General features: G+C 43.1%; 1 protein-coding gene across 1 annotated transcript in view; it reads left to right on the forward strand.

Annotated features, from left to right (window-relative positions):
* Positions 1-1,878: 1,878 nt before the first annotated feature.
* The window catches only part of LOC106805107 (multidrug resistance protein 1-like), a 22,568-nt gene continuing 11,172 nt past the window's right edge, over positions 1,879-13,274 (forward strand). Inside the window, exons 1-15 of the mRNA XM_014806587.1 lie at positions 1,879-1,938; positions 3,988-4,078; positions 4,356-4,527; positions 5,301-5,473; positions 5,736-5,940; positions 6,566-6,699; positions 7,623-7,794; positions 8,322-8,446; positions 8,698-8,887; positions 9,233-9,346; positions 10,198-10,308; positions 10,487-10,612; positions 10,858-11,061; positions 12,110-12,280; positions 12,582-12,743. Coding sequence (XP_014662073.1) covers positions 4,062-4,078; positions 4,356-4,527; positions 5,301-5,473; positions 5,736-5,940; positions 6,566-6,699; positions 7,623-7,794; positions 8,322-8,446; positions 8,698-8,887; positions 9,233-9,346; positions 10,198-10,308; positions 10,487-10,612; positions 10,858-11,061; positions 12,110-12,280; positions 12,582-12,743 — 2,076 coding nt within the window. The 5' untranslated portion in view covers positions 1,879-1,938; positions 3,988-4,061. The remainder of the gene's footprint in view (positions 1,939-3,987; positions 4,079-4,355; positions 4,528-5,300; positions 5,474-5,735; positions 5,941-6,565; positions 6,700-7,622; positions 7,795-8,321; positions 8,447-8,697; positions 8,888-9,232; positions 9,347-10,197; positions 10,309-10,486; positions 10,613-10,857; positions 11,062-12,109; positions 12,281-12,581; positions 12,744-13,274) is intronic.

Below are 13,274 nucleotides of genomic sequence, written 5' to 3' on the forward strand. Positions count from 1 at the left end.
ACAAAGGAGACAAGGGGAAGTGCGTGCGGGGAGGAAGTAGTAGTTTTGCACCCTACTGGCTAGGGCGCTCTCCTAATTATAAACACAGGTCGACTGATAAGAATTTATTACAGAAACCTATGCTGAGATACCCCCTGACCATATTAAATGCATTTTCAGCACAAAATATAACTCCCCTCGTGAGATATTGCGCATGCGCTAAAACAGTAACGTAGCCAGATTCGCGCCTTAAAATGACGCATGAGTCAAAAATTACCAAACACGTTTAATATTGAGTAAAATGACGCATGAGTCATTTTACTCAACGAAAATGCGCCGCAAATGTGAGTAAAATGACTCATGCGTCATTTTACTTGAGTAAAATAACTCTCGTGTGCGCCGGGCATTAGTGACTGGGCTTCAACATTAGTCAGTCCCTGGCGACGGCCCTGCATAATATTATAAACATATAGTTGAAATATTCAAAGTAAACGGATTTTATATATTCTATATTTTAGATACTCTCAGTCTATGTTATTCGTATAACGGTAATTAAAGTTATCCATTGTGCAAATAAAATAAACAGAATTTGTTTCATTTCACTCTGCGGTTTTCTTGCTACTGCATCGCCGTCCTTCCTTTACGGTAGGAGCGAAAAATGATCCGGAATCAAATAAATTACACGCGTTGCGACCACCCATAGGGCCACTACAATAATATCAAGAGTGCATAATAGAGATAGTGCTCTATTATGCACTCTTGATAATATCGATCGATTCAATAGATACACACAGAAAAATATTAAAGGTAAAGTAGTACCTGTGACCACATAGCTGCCTGAATTTTCCAGGTGAGAGCGGGGCATGACCACGGACCACCCTATCACCGCGTGGCTTCGGCACGCAGATGCGCTCATGAAAGTAGATATTGTGAATATTGCCCCCCGGGGGGAGGGGGGGCACTCGCCTCTGAACTGGTTAGGGGGGTGCCTCGGGGACCTTGAAAACCTGACCCTGTTGCAAACCGCTTTGCGCCCTAAAATACACCCTGTACCAATTTTTCTGCACTAAAAAGTATACCCTGTTGCAGTATTACACGCTTCGGTTATGTTTTGTCCTCCTGTCAATATAGGCAGATATTTGTCCAATATCAGCCTGGTGATATTAGCCCAATATTGGGCCGATATTGGACCAATATCTGACTATATTGAACCAATATCTGCATATATTGGTCCAATATTGGCCTGGTGATATTGGCCAAATATTGTTTTGCCAATATTGGGCCAATATCAGCTTGATGGGTGGATATATCTAGATAACCCTGTGCTAATAATTATATTCGAAAAATATATCCTGTGCCAATAATGACGTTCGGAATATATACCCTGTCCAGCGGCACGTCCCCAGTACCTTTAACAATGGGAGTGCCCCCCCCGGGAATATTGCCTTGTAGCCACAGGGACATGAGGCAAAAAAGTGTTATATAAAAAGAGAAGAGATACTTCTCTTTTTATATAACACTTTTTTTTTCGCCTCAGGTCCTTGTGCTTGTAGCACTCGATTACACATAACAATAATAATAATAATAATATATAACAAAAGATTGTGACGAAATATAGTATTATAATGCCTTAACTATTAATATTATCAAGAGTACATAATAGAGACTCTAACATCTCTATTATGTACTCTTGATATTATAAAAGGCATTACAGTAGCGTTCCATGAATCACTTTTAATACAACTCGACTTTTTTTTAAATTATTTCTCGGGAGAGGTCACTACCTTCGCTGCCGTTCCAAAGCCCGTCGCCAGACTACGACCTCTGCGCACTGTCAGTGTAACGCAAGTGGAACTGTCGAGCGTGGACCAGTCTACTCTACGGATTAATAACACAGAGTTCCTTACCTGTTCAACTACTAGTAGTTCAACTAGTTCAAAAGCATATTACAAAGAAAAGGTAGATCCTCTACAACCATCTTTCTCTCTACTAGAGGCGACGGAATAATAATATTAACAATATGAACTGCAAAGTGATGCATATGTCCTCCTTTTTGGTTCTATTACTATTAGTATTATGTTGTGGTTTGTTAACTTTGTTTTCTTCACGAGCTCGAGCTAAGTAAGTGAAATATGTAACTTTATGTTGGACACTGAGGGGATTGAGTGAGCTCACTGCCGCAAACCCCGGCCAAGGCACTTGACTTGGAACGTTTCAATAATAAAATTATGGTAAATAAACACGAAATATATTTACTACCAACGTTTTAATGTGTCTAGACTATTCTCCTTCTCCTATTATTGCTGATAACTTCCTGCCACAAGTACACCGCACGCACGCCGCTGTGCACAAACATTGGAACAACTAATGCTAAAACTAAAAATAAACACACACAAAATAAACTCGTTGTTTGTCCATGTTGTGCCCAAACTTGGAATCTTGCACAAACTTGGAATTTCAGCGTATCCACAGTTTGTGCAACCAATCTTGAGATTGGGCAAACAGAGGTAAACAGAGCTTGCACAAACATATGATTATTAGGATTTCAAATGTTAGATCTATAACTATAAGGTCGTATATACCTTCTTTCCTCAATGTGTTTGGCACCTTTGTATAAATATTAAATGATTATAATAAATAATTGGGTAAATATGAGTTAATCTCTTCTTTAGTTTGCCACCATGCACACCACACACTCGCGTATGAGCGGTTGTTGAAATCACCGACTATTTTCAGTTTGCCCAATCTTGAGATTGGTCAGCCAAACTAGGGAATCCGCAGTTTGGTCAGCAACAATCGCTGCACAATCTCGAGATTGTGCAGATTCCAAGTTTGGGTACGACATCCACAGCGGCGTGCGTGCGGTGTACTTGTGTGTTTCAGAGGAGCATTTGAACGGCGTTTACAGGAAGTTGTTGGCAATAATAGGCAAAAGAGAGTAGAGGAACATTATTCTGGGGGTAAATACATTTCGTGTTTATTTACCATAATTTTATTATTGAAACGTTCCAAGTGCCTGTTTCTGTGAGTGAGCTGCAGTGCTGTAGGCCTATCCACTGTCAGCGAGATAAAAGTCTCCCCCGACTACGCTCATGTTACAACACACGTTTATATAACGAAGTGGCTATATGCCCGGCAGCCGGGCACGGTCTTCGATTTCCTAAATGCCCGGCAGTTTTTAATTTTTGGTGATTTCTCAAGTAAACAGTGTACTACGTGATCCAAAGTATTCTACATTTGTTTAGAAATGTCAAGCGATTTTCGTTAGAACTGTATATTCGAACTAGCCCAATTCTCCTAGCTTCGGATCACTGAGCGAACGAACTCGCAATCGACACTTAGAAAATATCTGACGGTTGCCGGGCACGGTCTTCGATTTCCTAAATGCCTGGCAGTTTTTAATTTTCGGTGATTTCTTAAGTAAACAGGAGGTTAGGTTGCCGGCTGCCGGGCATATATAGCCACAGCGTTTATATAAATATAGCTCTAGAACTATAGCCCTTCGCTCTGTTCCCAATAAAACATGTATATTTAAAGTCATAATTGTATTAACGGTAATCTCAGCCTAATCGAGCCGCAAACATATTTATACTCGGTAGTGTAAATATGTAAATAATAAGTAGAAATGGATGCAATAAGTATAATTCTATAAGTCTATATACGTATTTTTCTTGTGTCTACTTCCTTTCTCCATGCTACTCGCATGCTCTCCTTCACCTGAATATACCATATGTTCTGTTATATCTCTCACTCATCCTTCTTTCCTCCTCTACCTCCTGTGCTCCCCCATGCTCCATCATTAAAGAATGAATTTCCCCCTGTGGTAGCAAATTTATTATTTGTGTTCAATTTTCTTATGGTAAGTGAGCTGCTGTTTCATGTTAAATATTTAGCTGCACTGTCAATGACTACATTACTTGCTCTTTCCATTGTCCAGTCTCAGTCGGATATGATGTTTGCTAGTTGGTAAGCTGATAATAAGCTGAATATAAACATATCCTTTGACAGATAAACTGGATGGTCCATTGGCTAACTGTGACAATCTGGACATCGTAAGCTGAAGCAGGCACTGGTGTGGAATTATGATGACAAGCACAAGGTCTATACATGAATCCTGATGTCGTAATACTCTGTATTAGTACTAGCAATAGTTACGAAAGCCATAGGGGCATTGTGTTGTACATATGAAGCAACTCTATTGATTTCATATGACACTTTATTGATTCTGTGTTGTCACCATGTGTAAACACTGCATGTGTACTGTGTGCTATTGAGTACATTCATTCCCTGCGTGACATCCTAGGTGTCAGGCCATGCCAAGTCGCTTATATCAGTAATTTTGAAACAAACGAATATCTTTAGCTCGTCTTTTTCAGTCATGATGAAGAGGATTCAGCAAATCAGGAAAACTCCCTGTACAAAATTCCTCTCTCCGAAATCACAGTGCCATCGCCATCACATCATGCCCTGATGGAAGAGAAAGCCCTGGCTTCACCGCCAGAGGAACAAGAGGAAGAAAAAATTCGGCCTGTAGGAAACTTGGAAATAGTGAGTGACACGGTTCTCGTGACGAACGTGCAGTTACGATAAATGTTATGATAGATTATTAGAATACTTTGAATTAGTATTATGAGGGTAATAAGATGCAACTGTTATGCAATAGTTGTTTTTCTAAAAATGGTGTCTCGAAAAACAACCTATTATAACCAGTTAAACAGGTTTTAAAATGGTTATTGCAAGATTTTTGCTCAGAAAAACTAAGTAAAGCTGAATATAGTCTCACCTGACAGCGGAAATATCACTGATTACACCAACATTAAAAATACTAAGATTTTATGCAGTTATAGCATAGAAAAATGGATTTGACCACATCGTAACAGCAATAAATTTTATCGTATGCCGATAATGCCTAATGGCAGAATTGGTAAACTTGTGAATTTGTGTCGGTGATGAATTGAAAACAAGTGCATTCCTGTACTATGTCTATGGCAGATAAGCTACAAGCTAATCCATACTTCCTGTTAGTTCAAGATGACAGAAAACGAATGTTTACAAAAACGATTAGTTCGAAACTGGCAGTTTTTCGGTGAATACGAAGGTTCTAAGACATTTTATTGTTACTCTAGACAATTGCTGTTACTCAAGCAATAACGGTAGGTGTCATGAAAGTGGTGAAAACACTGGAAAACTCTTGCAATGGTTACTTTAATATACGGCTTTAACAAGATTTTCTCAATATAAACCATCTTATCTTTTGGTGCATCTTACAAATTCATAAATGCAGTGAATTATTTTGTTTGTTCTGTCATATTACGTTTCAGTTCAGATTTGCTGACAAATGGGACAAGCTGTTTATGTTTGTGGGGACTGCTGCAGCACTCTTTCATGGGGCAGCACTACCGCTTATGATTATCGTGTTCGGTGATATGACCGACTCGTTTGTCAAGAATGCCATCTTCACGCAAATTACCGAGAAAATGGAGGAGTTGAACATGTAAGCACATTTGCGCGATCGCTGGATATTTCCGTGTTTAACACGACGACAAAGTCCGAACTAGATGAGAAGTGAAATCCAAATTGGGTTGATTAATGCCCCGAATACTCATAGGCAGCTCACGCTTCTTCTTTCCTCAATTATTGGTTTTATTACGATATCACGTCAAGTCCGACTAAAGGCAAATGCTCCGAATGTCGCATTCACTTGTGGAGGAATGCCAATCTCCCGACATGTTGTGTGTTACCATATTGGTTTACAGCACTGGAGAATTGGGCAACTGCACCGGTCTGACGTCACCAGAGTGCATAGAGGGAGTGCAGCATTTCTTAGACATGCTTGGCATCAACCTGGGCTATGACCTAGCAGAACTAGCGGAAGCTGCCAGCATCACAGACCTGATGAGACGGTTTGCCGTGTTGTACATCGGAATCGGATGCGGAGTGTTCGTTTTCGCTTACATGCAGGTAGTGCGCATGAGCAACGACAAATGAGGTGTTGATGTGTAACCAGGGCGTCGAAAGCTGCTACACATTTTCACCTTTCTGGGACAAGCAGATATGCTGCTAGAAAAGTGAAAGTATGACTATATGCACTTTTATACTGAAAATGGTTGATATAAATTGGCATTATCAGGAGTAGATAATAGGGAACTATTATCCCTATTATCTACTCCTGGCATTATGTATCCTCGAGTGCACTACCTAGTGCCAGATCATCATACTCAGCAAACCTATACACTCTGATTTTGTCTGTGACCTTTGAAGGAAAAGTAGCAGGTTTTGTTAGTTTTAACCTTTGCATAATGTTGATAGTATAAGGTTATAGTAGTGTTTTATAGGCATGAAATACACTAGGCATATTAACAGTGGGCCACACTGGCAGAGGCAGTTCATCGAGTTTTTATTGCAAATTATAGAAAAACATGGATGACGGGCCATTTGTAAACAATGTGCCGAGCCAAGAATTTCTAGTTTTTGTTTTCAGTGATGAGCATTCAATGAATTTTTTCTATGTTGAAACGTTTGCTTGAATGTTAAAATCAGTTGCACGTTGTGACACTATGCATTTACTGTTTTACTTTACGCTCAGATTTCATTTTGGGCCATGGCTGGAGAGCGACAATCCCACCTCTTGAGACAGACATTTTTCCGAGCTGTCATGCGACAGGAGATTGGCTGGTTCGATGTACATCACAGCGGCGGTGTCAGCACACAGCTCGTCGAGTATGTCAGTTATAATTGCCTACGATATTCTGATCATTACTCACTCTAATGATCAATTAAAGTATCGCATCTGATCTTTTCTTGGTCACCGACTCTTCCGTGCATTACTCGTCTGTTGAGATTGCACTGTAGTATTCCCCACTCACTGTTCATACAATTTATCTGCCACAGAAGTTTTTCCTCTTTCATCCTTGCTGACTCTCGGCTTGGTGTATGACAGAAAACATTGGTGTTTATAGTACTTTGTTGACATGTGAAACGGCAGACAAAATTTAAAACAGACATTTTAGACTGGCCTAAGATTTCTTGACCCACACTTAGTTGTACTATGTGTAAATGCTAGGGAGCCAGTGTAGGCGTTTCTTCTTCACGATATATCGTAGCTAAGTATTCTTGGTGTTTCTGACGACAGACCCGCTGCTTTGTGAATCTAAGGCGGCACGAGCTTGCTGTTTGCAAACCGCTTTGCCATTGTCGTCTGAAAAATCTAGGCAGGCAACGAAGCGTGTTTATTGTGCGCTTGCAGTAACATAGCCAAGTTCAGTGCGGGTATCGGTGACAAGCTTTATCGTACGCTCGCAGTAACATAGCCAAGTTCAGTGCGGGTATCGGTGACAAGCTTTATCGTACGCTTGCAGTAACATAGCCAAGTTCAGTGCGGGTATCGGTGACAAAACCTTTATCGTGTTGCTTGCAGTAACATAGCCAAGTTTAGTGCGGGTATCGTGACAAACTTTATCGTGTGCTTGCAGTAACATAGCCAAGTTCAGTGGGGTATCGGTGACAAGACTTTATCGTGTGCTTGCAGTAACATAGCCAAGTTCAGTAGCGGCGGTATCAGTGACAAACTTTATCGTGTGCTTGCAGTAACATAGCCAAGTTCAGTGCGGGTATCGGTGACAAGCTTTATCGTACGCTTGCAGTAACATAGCCAAGTTCAGTGCGGGTATCGGTGACAAGCTGGGCATCATGGTGCAGTGGGTGACCGCCTGCATCACTGGTTTCATCATCGGCTTCACCTACGGCTGGAAGCTGACGCTCGTCATCCTCTCTGTCAGTCCGCTGCTGGTCTTCTCTGCTGTGATCGTGTCCAAGGTGAGTGCAAGCATTGAGGTTAGGCTCGTTGGTGGTAGGACGTAAAATTAATGCCGGCTCGTGCAGCCGCCATCGCAGTTGCCATGTAAAGTGGCAGGTACCATGGCCTCTGGATGGGTGTCTGATGAGAGTGGAACTTTCTCGGTGTCTTGCTTGGTCAATTATCAGTTTTTCAGTATGTTTTCTGTCGTTCCTAAAAATGGTTAGAATTGTCACATTATCAATCGCTAGATTTTAAGAAGGCAAGATAAAAAAAATGTGGGTTTGGTATTTCTGCTCTGATTTAGTGCTGATCTGGTGCTCATATTCTGGTGCTAGTGTAAAAATTCTAAAATATCACAAATTTTACAATTTATGTCCTGGATATCAGAATAGTAACTGTTGTATAGGCATTGCTTAGGGCATGTAATATCAGATAAGCTATAAATTCATAAACTAATTCAAGAAGTCTTAACTAAAACATTTCTGTAGTATATAGTACGTGTTTTTTAGCTAATTTGTTGTTTCATTTTTGCCGTCACTCATAGTTGGCCGCAGCTATGAGCACTATGGAGTTGAAAGCCTACGCGACGGCCGGTGCCGTGGCTGAAGAAGTGTTCATGGCGATTAGGACAGTGGTAGCCTTTGGAGGGCAGGAAAAAGAAGCAGACCGGTAAATACACATCTTGCTTGCGGGTTTCTTTTATGCGAAAGTGCTTTCCTGCCTCGACCTTTTTGTCTAGGAGAAATCGGTAAAACTGAGATCGTGGCTATCATAGGACTGCGCTAGCAGCGTTTTAGAAGGCAGGAAGAACTAGCGAACGTATGCACACACAGATACCTCGTGTGCGATCCTTTTATAGCAAAAAAGGCAGTCTAGTCTTGTTCGGGAAAAAAATTGATAAAAATCGAGGGCGTTTTCAGCTACAGCCAGAATCTCGTGGCGGCGAAGAAGATGGGCATTAGGAAGGGCATGATGACAGGTCTGGGCATGGGATTCGCCTGGGTCGTTATCTTCAGCACTTACGGGCTGGCGTTCTGGTACGGATCACGCCTCGTGCGCGAATCCTTCCTCAACGGTGATGAGGAGTACACGCCGGGAATACTGATAACGGTAAGCTGATAGCTCGCCTGTCGAGCGTGTCTCGTCGTTGGCCGGGGGCAGTCGTGTCGGCTTGGTTTGATCTTGTTCTAGTAAGGAACTGTTGTGAAAAGAATGCTTAAGTTTTAGTATCTATTGGCCAAGCGTTTACTATTGGCCAAGTCAGTATTCTCATGAAATTTAATTCACTGGTCGCTATATTTTATGTGTGCGTGCGTGCGTGCGTGCATACTAATAAATATAGTCAGTGGTTAATCGTAATGTGGATCCTTTTGAGTATAAATTTGGGCATGTGCTTGTATGCTCAGATGGATTTTGTTCTTCACTGCTAAGATGTGACATTGATGTGTGTTTCAGGTGTTCTTTGCCGTGATGATTGGCGCGTTTGCGCTTGGTCACGCAGCACCGCATGTGGCAGACTTCGCCACGGCTCGAGGAGCAGCGGCAGCCATCTTCAAAACAATTGACAGTGTACTGTAACATTACATGCGCTGCGCATTAATTCTCCGCGCAAAGCTAATATTACTGAGTTGACAGATTACTATATTGGGTTTTAATGTTTGCACGTGAGCATGTGTTTGCTCAGTAAAGTCTATAGCAACATGCAAATAAGCTTATACTGTGTAAATGTTTCATCAGCAGCTATCGATTGCATTGCAATAATGGTAGAATTAGCCATGATCAGGATGATTCCAAAAATTTATTTAGATAATTGTAGCAATGATTTGGAGACTATTGGAATCTAGAAAACTAGAAACTAGATGATTGTAAATGATATGTTGTGTATGGCAGGTCAATAGTAAGTCACAGTAGTCAACAGTCAATTAGTTTCATATACTACAGGTTCCATGCAGGTGCTAGAACCTGGTGTCATGGAATTTCAATATGAAATTTTCCAGGTCTGGAAAGTCCTGGAAGATAGACTAATATTTAGTTTGGTCCTGGAAATTAAGCACATGCCTATTGTGTCCACATTTTACAATCCACAATAACAAGTTCAATACACTGAAAATAGAGCAATGTTTACTGTTGCAGAGGCCATAAAACCTTCTTACAACAAGATATTATTTACTATTGTTTATTGGAAGATACAAAGTACTATATTTGGCTTCTATTTCCAAGCTCTGGGAAATTAACTGTCTACATGCCGTGTTTGCTATAGGTGTATGAACCCTAGTGCTAATATAGTATGCTTGCTCCATGGTAGTTGCAACAAGCACCCGAGCATGCATTTCATTTATTGGCCCAGGAAAAATCAATATAGCCAAGTTATGAATTGCAGGAATTTCGTCTTAACTGTCTTGCACTTCTTTATTCCATAGGTGCCCTCAATAGATGTTATGTCAGAAACGGGAGAGAAGCCCAACAATCTTGTTGGTGACATTGAGTTTAAGAATGTCTTCTTCAAATATCCATCAAGACCCGATGTTAAGGTTGGTGTTTCATTCAGACGTAAAGTTATTGCAATTAATGGTTTTATGAAATACACAGGTATCTAAAGATAATTGTCCAGAATTTGGCATTGTTAAATTGTTTGTCATGCATAACGTAGTGCATGCATGTTTTAAATTTGTTGTTCACATGTGAATGCACATGCATGTTCGTGTGTAGGTGCTGGAGGGGCTATCCTTCTCAGTCAAGAATGGACAGACTGTGGCACTCGTGGGGCCAAGTGGATGTGGGAAGAGTACGACTGTGCAGCTAATTCAGAGGTTCTATGATGTTGAAAGTGGCTCCGTAAGTAGATTCAACGATTTAGTCCTTTCAGATACGAAAAAATTCAATTAATTCAAACTGTGATGACAGCGTTTGTTTATATTACTCTTGTTACTGTCAGCTGCGCTTAACGATATGACGCGATAGCAAACAGTCGCAATTGCTGTTGGCAGGTGTGCTCAGCTATGGATTACAAATGGTCAGCATTGCTGTCAGGTGTTGTTAGCGACGTGTCATGATTACAAACCTCCCGTCGCTATCTGCAGGTGAGTCTGGACGGCAACGACGTGCGCAGCCTCAACGTGCGATGGCTTCGCGAGCGCATCGGTGTCGTCGGCCAGGAGCCCGTGCTGTTCGCAACGACCATCGCAGAGAACATCCGCTACGGATGCGGTGGCGTCACGAACCACGACATCGAGCAGGCGGCCATGATGGCCAACGCTCACGATTTCATCCTCAAGCTACCCGAGGTGCGCGCGCGTTTAGGGGGTTCTGATGTGCGTGTGTGTGTTCGGGGGGTCTCATGTGCGTGCGCATTCAGGGGGTTCTGATGTGCGTGTGTGTGTTCGGGGGGTCTCATGTGCGCGCACGTTCGGGGGTTCTGATGTGCGTGTGTTTGGGGGTTACTAGGTGCACGCGTTTGGGGGTTCTGATGTGCGTGTGTTTAGAGGTTACTACGTGCGTGCGTTTGGGGGTTCCTAGGTGTGTGTGCGTTCGGGGGTTCTGATGTGCGTGTGTTTGGGGTTACTAGGTGCGCGCGTTTGGGCGTTCTGATGTGCGTGTGTTTGGGGGTTACTAAGTGCGCGCGTTTGGGCGTTCTGATGTGCATGTGTTTAGCGGTTACTAGGTGCGCGCGTTTGGGCGTTCTGATGTGCGTGTGTTTGGGGGTTACTAGGTGCGCGCGTTTGGGGGTTCCTAGGTGTGTGTGCGTTTGGGGGTTCCTAGGTGTGTGTACGTTCGGGGGTTCTGATGTGCGTGTGTTTGGGGTTACTAGGTGCGTGCGTTCGGGGGTTCCTAGGTGCATGTGTTCAGGGGTTCTGAGGTTCACATGTTCGAGACTTCCAAGGTGCGTGCATTCACGGGTTCCAAGGTGCGCACGTTCGGTGGTTCCTAGGCATGTGCACGTTTGTGGGTTCCATCTTGACAACGTCGCGACGATAGTCCACATTTCTTCAGTCGTTGCTTTTCTTTTCATCAGTACGGGTGTCCCCCTTAGTCCTTAGTAGTTAGCCCTTAGTAGTAGTTAGTTAGTGTTGCATCTTGGGGGGGGGGGTAAAGTATATTTCGAGTGTTTCGTTCAACACATTTTTATCCATTGAATTTCATACTAAAGCCCTTTCCATTATATTTCATAGTGAAAAGTGCCAGTGGTGCACGCACGCTGGTTTTGTTCTGCTCACTTTGCATCGAAAGCGTACGTTCCTTCGACCAATGCTTTCCGTTATACATGGATGCAAACAATAACCGTTAGAATTCGGGCAAGTTTAAGTGCAAGCTCGTTTGTTTATATGTTTGTAGAAATACCAGACACTGGTCGGAGAACGAGGAGCACAGCTGAGCGGCGGGCAGAAGCAGAGAGTCGCCATCGCGCGTGCGCTGGTCAGAAACCCGCGCATCCTGCTGCTGGATGAAGCCACCTCAGCTCTCGACACGGAGAGTGAAGCCACTGTGCAAGCTGCGCTCGACAAAGTACGTCTACAAACACGCGTCGCCTACCTGTTATAAACCGTCCCTGTGCATACCATGCGCTGCTACCAAGTCCTAACTCAAAGCGGGTGCAGCGAACACCTGCTGCGTTGCTGCTTGACCTACATTCTAGAAAGCAAACTTTAGCACTAACGATAATTTAACAGCAATAGAAAATAAAGAGTGATTTTTATATAAACCGTACATTATCGATCATAGTGATGGTAGCAGTTATTTATGTTCGATGCGAATTCAAAAATGTGTTTGCTCACGTTTTGCTTTTTCTTGTGATTTTCACGTTTAGGCAAGGCAGGGTCGTACGACGATCATCATTGCTCACCGATTGTCGACTATAAAGACGGCCGACATGATCGTTGTCGTGCAAGAAGGGCAAGTCGGTGAAAGTGGGAGACACTTGGAGCTAATGGAACGTGAAGGTCTCTACTATGAACTAGTCATGGCGCAGGTGAGAATACGTTTTCGCGTTTTCGTCGCTGCAGCTGTATATTTGTGCTCTAAATTTGCGCAATGTGTCGTAATTTCACTGGATTCATTTTATTCTCTGGGAACGGTGCGCGGACAACACGTCAATTACTCTACGTCATCGACAAAATCAATATCGCACGGCTACTGTCATGATGACATTAGATCGTCGTCGATGAAACTAATATCGCACGGCTACTGTCATATCACTCCATGCAGGCGGTAACCCTCTAACGCTACGGGAGCTGGAAGTGGCGGAGGGGGCGGGGGGTGTGTCCCAATCCATGTGCAGCCACGTAACATCTATACGCTAGGGTAGTAGCGAGAGGGGGGGGGATCCCACTCCTGTGGCAGCGGTAACCTCTACTTGTTTAGGGAGTGGGAGTGGCGGGGTGGGGGGGGGTCCCACCTTCATGTCGAGCGGTAGACATTAACGCTAGGGAGTAACGGGAGGGGGGGGGATCCCCACTCATGTGCAGCGGTAACCTCTAACGCTAAGGCAGGGATGGCGGGG

The sequence above is a fragment of the Priapulus caudatus genome, unplaced genomic scaffold (genome assembly GCF_000485595.1).
Source record: "Priapulus caudatus unplaced genomic scaffold, Priapulus_caudatus-5.0.1 Scaffold100, whole genome shotgun sequence".
In the NCBI taxonomy this organism is placed as follows: domain Eukaryota; kingdom Metazoa; phylum Priapulida; class Priapulimorpha; order Priapulimorphida; family Priapulidae; genus Priapulus; species Priapulus caudatus.